This window comes from Clupea harengus, chromosome 20 (assembly GCF_900700415.2).
Source record: "Clupea harengus chromosome 20, Ch_v2.0.2, whole genome shotgun sequence".
Classification (NCBI taxonomy): Eukaryota; Metazoa; Chordata; class Actinopteri; order Clupeiformes; family Clupeidae; genus Clupea; species Clupea harengus.
The window spans coordinates 20,331,534-20,337,533 of NC_045171.1; the positions used below are offsets into that span (position 1 = coordinate 20,331,534).

At 49.0% G+C, this 6,000-nt stretch overlaps 1 protein-coding gene across 10 annotated transcripts in view; it reads right to left on the bottom strand.

Annotated features, from left to right (window-relative positions):
* atp8a1 (ATPase phospholipid transporting 8A1) overlaps positions 1-6,000 on the bottom strand; it is a 137,013-nt gene that overhangs the window by 48,397 nt on the left and 82,616 nt on the right. For all 10 annotated transcript variants that reach the window (XM_012833919.3, XM_031587284.2, XM_031587287.1 and 7 more), the window contains one exon: positions 2,033-2,097. In XM_012833919.3, the coding sequence (XP_012689373.1) occupies positions 2,033-2,097 (65 nt within the window). The remainder of the gene's footprint in view (positions 1-2,032; positions 2,098-6,000) is intronic.

The following is a 6,000-nucleotide window of genomic DNA, read 5'->3' on the forward strand; positions in this document are numbered from 1 at the left end:
GTTTTTACAAACAGCGTTGTGTAAGCGGGCCTCGAAGCGGGCCCGGGCCCGGGGGGGCTGACGTGCCACATTTCAAACAGTGTGGCCGAATGCTTTCCCGCGTGCGCCTTCGCCTCTTAGCCCGCGGTTCATTCATCATGCTAAATGGCTGTTTGACAGACTGAGACGCGTCCTTCAACACCACGCCACACATGCACCCCCTCACTTCCTCCTAACACCACCACCCCCCCCCCCCCCCCCAAACAAACACCACAATCCTCTATTGCCTCCTCTCCGAACCCACCCATTCGCGACGGGACACACTGCACGGTCAGGGGTTCCATGCAGTGTGAGTGTGTCTTGTGTGTGTGTGAGAGAGAGAGAGTGAGAGAGTGAGAGAGTGAGAGAGAGTGAGTGAGAGGGAGAGAGGGAGAGAGAGAAAGAGAGGGAGTGAGAGGGAGAGAGGGATGTCTCTCTGATGTTTCCCCGCAGGCAGCAGGGCCCTCTTCAGTCGATTGACAACAGACAACCCTCTCCCTGCAGGAGCTACATACCCCCCCAGTATAAAAGTTGTATGTGTGTGTGTGTGTGTGTGGGTTGGGGTGGGGGGTGGGGGGGGGGGGGGGGGTATGGGTGTGACGGGGCAGCTAATGGGGGTCATCTGGAGGGTCCGTGGCCCCTACTCTCCACACGCGGCCCGACCCTCCATCTTACTGAGAGGCGCTCTGTGGTGAAGCCCCGCCGCAAGGATCCGCTTTCCCTCCCTCAGGCCCTATCAACTAGCCCAGCTTCACCATGACAACCTTTCTTTTTATCCCCTCCCCTCTCCTTTCTCCTTTCTCTTATTCCATCCCTGCTCTCCCTCTCTCTCGCTCCCTCCTTCTCTCTCTCCCTCTCTCTCTCTCCCTCCCTTCCTCCCTCCTTCTCTCTCTCTCTCCCTCTCTTTCTCTCCCTCTCTCTCTCTCCTTCTCTGATTCTTACACTCTCTCTTCCCATCCCCACTCTCTCCCTCTCTTTCTCTTTTTCAGACTCTTACACTCTATTTTTCCATCCCCACTCTCCCACTCTCCACCCCTCTTTCTCTCCACTCCTCCAGGATGTGTCCGAAACAGCATCTGTGCAGCCGTTACCAAAGGCACAGAAGGCACCAAAGGCAACAGAGCTTGGGGTTATATGAGAATGCCACAGGGAGGAGGGGAAAACAAGAGATAGAGAGATCAAGCATTACAAAGAAAAAGAAAAAAAAGATTCCAGCACTGGAATGAAAAATGTGCTCAGGATGAAGTACGGCTCAGTTAAAGCCAGGTCACGAGGTCAGGAGTACGGCACAGCAAGCTGCTTAAATCTAGTCTCACCGCTTAGGACTGCTACATACAGCACATATAGTATCAGTACTTAGGCCTGCTTCATACAGCACATATAGTATCAGTACTTAGGCCTGCTTCATACAGCACATATAGTATCAGTACTTAGGCCTGCTACATACAGCACATATAGTATCAGTACTTAGGCCTGCTTCATATGGCCCATATAGTATCAGTACTTAGGCCTGCTACATACAGCACATATAGTATCAGTACTTAGGCCTGCTTCATACAGCACATATAGTATCAGTACTTAGGCCTGCTTCATACAGCACATATAGTATCAGTACTTAGGCCTGCTCATACAGCACATATAGTATCAGTACTTAGGCCTGCTACATACAGCACATTTAGTATCAGTACTTAGGCCTGCTACATACAGCCCATATACAGTAGTATCAGTACTTTGGGATACTACATACAGTCCATATAGTATCAGTACTTAGGGATGCTACATACAGCCCATATACAGTAGTATCAGTACTTTGGGATACTACATACAGTCCATATAGTATCAGTACTTAGGCCTGCGACATACAGCAACATCAGTACTTAATTACGTGTTCAGATGAATAAATGTCTAAATGTACCCACGGTGTCTGGGCAGACTTTTGTAAAGGCAGTGGGAATAAATGAGGCCTTAGTTGTGCACAGTGGCTCTTCTAGCCTGCAATCTATGGAGTACTTACATCCAGTGTGTCTTCATTGATCACCAGCAGGCCCATGTTCTTGGTCAGCAGCTTGCAGGAGTGGCCTGAGAATGAGAGCACAGGTTAATCCATTAGCACCTCCTCATAATCCCTGCAACCTGGACGGCTGTGTAATGAATGACTTCACAACTTAAGCGCTTTCAGCATGTTTACCGCTCGGCAATTCAGAGTATTTGATTTTCACTCATCGCGCCCTTAATAGTAAAGCTAACCCGCGGGGTGCTCTCATTTACAGGGTATTTGGTAATAAACAGATTGGAAATCCTTGAGTCCACATTTCAACAGATCCGCTGGCGTGAGCGCTCCAGGGCCGAGGCTCCACCATTAATCTCTGTCCGTGTCGGCCCCCGGGGCCCCCGAGTCCTCTGTGCTACATGGCACGAACAGAGCGAACGTGGCAAAGAAAAACAAACCCGCTCTTTTACTTCCACCACCCTTCACTCGCGGCCGTGACATAAGCCTTAAAGAGTCAAGCGAGAGTGTGTGTGTGTGTGTGTGTGTGTGTTGTGTGTATATGTGTGTGTGTGTGTGTGTGCACACTCGCTCTCTCGCTTGCTGCTGCCTACATGACGGATGAGTGGGTCCGTGTGTCGGTTTCCTGTTTTAACGCGGCAATGACACCTCAGTTTCCGCAGCGACGGCCCCCGGGGGAGGTGTTTGTGTGACACGTGCGTCTGAGGTCACCAAGGGGGCTGGGGGGGGGGGGGGATTGTGGTTCATTAAACTCATTAAACTTATCCAACAGCCAAGTGTATGAGAGAGAGAGAGAGGGAGGGATTGAGAGACACAAACAGAGACACAAACAGTGAGAGAGTGAAAGGGAGAGTGAGAGAGAGAGAGATGGAGAGGGATAGAGATGAAGAGGGAGAGAGAGGGAGAGGGAGAGATGAAGAGGGAGAGAGAGGGAAAGGGAGAGAGATGAAGAGGGAGAGAGGGAGAGAGAGGCCTGTGGAGGTGTTGCTGCAGCAGTACAGTGTAGACTCGGGGCACAGTAAGGAGAGTAAAGAGAGTGTATTCATACGTCTCCTCACCGTCGGGAGGAAGAAAAAAAACAGGGCTGAGTGCCCCAGCATGCCACCCCTCAGATGTTGACATACATAGGTAATTTGTAATTGAATGTGTGTGTGTGTGTGTGTGTGTGAGTGTTTGGACAGGAGAGTGAGAGCGAGCTTTCAGACAGGGCCTGGGGCTGGATAGTGTGAGGGTAAGAGTGTTTGTCAGAGGGAATTTGAGTGAGTTAGCGTGTGTGCGTTCACGTGTGTGTGTGTGTGTGTGTGTGTGTCAGAGTTATTATCGTTAACTAAAACAAAAACTAAGATGTAAACTAATGGTTTTGAATAAAATAAAATAATGGACCTGAAGAAAAGCAAAAGACAAAAAAATAATTGTCGTAATCGATTCAAGAAAGTGGCCGTCGTATCCATTTAAGGGGGCGGGTTTCACACTCCCAAAACCCTATACTCAGTGTGTAGCTCTAGCCGGCAATATAGCGTCTCAGGATCTACACTCACTGACTAATGGAAGGCGGCCTTATTATTAAATGAAGAAGCAAACGTGGTATATGAAAGTGGTACAAACAAATGCATGGGAAATTCTGGTAACAGCATCTGTGGTGTAGAAATGAAAGGAACTCTTAAGTGTATTAAAGGCGTTGTGCACTATTCACATCGCATACACTTTTGATCAAATTCAGCAAATTGCTCCTCACGGTCCTCTAGCTGTCTGTTCAGTGGTTGCGCTAAAATACAATCTCTGGTGTCCTGCTCTGTAAATGGCAAATAAACATAGTGGCTAAAACCAAACTATAATCAATCCCAGCCAATCAACATCATCTTCAATGATAAACAGATTCGTTTTGACAACTAAAATGACTCCAACCAAAACTATACAAACTAAAATGAAATAGAAATGAGTCCAGGAAATACAAACTAAACTGAAACCACTGGTGAAACTAACCAAAACAAATAACAAAACTAAAGCATGCAGACTCAATACAAACAACACATTTGAAAATGGAACAATATTATAACCTTGGTCTTATGTGTGTGTGTGTGTGAGTGTGTGTGAGAGAGAGAAAGAGTGAGAGATAGATAGTGTTTGTGTGAGAGAGAGAGTGCCTACTAGTGTGGCAGGTAGCGTATGAGGGCATGTGTCTGACAGAGAGAGAGAGAGAGAGAGAGAGAGAGAGAGAGAGAGACAGAGAGAGCGTTTGTCCTGAGTGTGTGTGTGTGTGTGTGTGTGTATGTGTGTGTGTGTGTGTGTGTCTGGTGTGGGCCTGAACTCAGACGTGTAGACCAGCTCACTTCCTCTGAGCTGTGATCCCTGGGCCTTGCAGCCTGATTTTCCGAGCGCTAACGTGCAAACGCACGGCCGACTCCCAGCACGTTGAACAGGTCTGCTTTCCATACACCCCCCCCCCCCCCCCCCATCTCTCCTCAGTCTCCTCATTACCTCGCCACGGCAACACCTCACCCAGCCCAGCCCTTGACATGGTTATCTGCCAAGTGCCCACTCTGACGCACCACTTTGTGTCAGAACATAAGGAACTAAAGACACCCAAGCCACAAGTGGGGGGCTTTTTGGACTGCGACACCATTGTGGCACAGCACAACCTCCATGTTGTGTAAAGGGGAGGTGGACGGTAATTAAAGTGGCACAGCAGGCCACCGTAAGCCCCTATGAATGCCAGACAGCCTTGCCATAATGCTTGCCACCACTCACACTGAGAGCGGTGAGGTGTGTGTGTGTGTGTGTGTGTGTGTGTGTGTGTGTGTTTGCATTGGCAGGTCAGCATTTGTTTGCCCTTTCATGTCGGGGTCCGCGGGCCCTCCACGCCAACACCAACAGGGCCCTGTTTGCCCGGCCGTCCGCACTCTCTACTGCTGTGTCGGCTGCGTGTGTGTGTGTGTGTGGTGTGTGTGTGTGTGTGTGCTGCTGTGTTGGCTGCTTAGGAAAATACATTAAAAGGGCCGTTAGCGGACCTGAAGGAGCCCGCAGGCTAACGGAGAGCCCTCTGTCGATCCCTGAATATCAGCGAGCCCTCCGACGAGTAGAGCCTGTGTGTCGTCAGCTCATTCATATAGGAGCAGCGGACAGCTTTCTGCTGCGGCGTGTGTTCGCCGTATCCTGGACCCGCCTCCCTTCTGCCACCGCAAAAAATACTCGAGAAAAAAGATCCAATGATCTGTGAGGGTTTTAGGTTCCCAACACAGGCTGTAGGGGAGGGTGGTGTGTGTGTGTGTGTGTGTGTGTGTGTGTGTGTGTGGCTCAGCTTAAAGGAGGAATAAACATGTTCGGCCTCTTTTTCATGATTTTCTGGCAGGGCGGAATGTGAGGTTCTTTTCACAAGCAGCCCTCGTGCTTGCGCTCTCGCCAGCACAGGACCACGGGGTTCTGGGGGGAAACATGCCTCAGCGAGGTGCTCACTGAACACTTGTCAAAAATCAAAATGGCTGCCACCCACAGATTTCTCTATTATTATTTACAAACTACAAATGTTCATGGGACTGACATGTGTGTATGAGCTGTGTGTGTGTGTGTTTTATATATGGGTGTGGCTAACTGTGAGGGCGTGAGAAGGTGTTTGTATGTGTATGTTTTTATTTTTGTGTGTGTGTGTGTGTGTGCGCGCACATGTATGTGAGAGGAATGTATGGGTGTGTATGTGAGAGGAATGTATGTGTCTGTGTTTATGTGTAAGTCTGTGTTTGTTTATGTATGTGTAGGGGTGTGTCGGTGAGACAGAGAAAGAGTGTGTGCTTATGTGTGTGCTCATGTGTATGTGTGTGCAAATGTGGTAGTGTGTGTGTGAGTGTATGTGTGTGTGTGTGTGTTTGTGTGTGTATGTATGTGTGTGTCTGTGTGTGTGTAAGAAAGAAAGAGAGTTTCAAGAGTGTGAATGTGTGTATGTCTGGGTATGTTTATATGTGCGTATGAAAGTGAGTGTG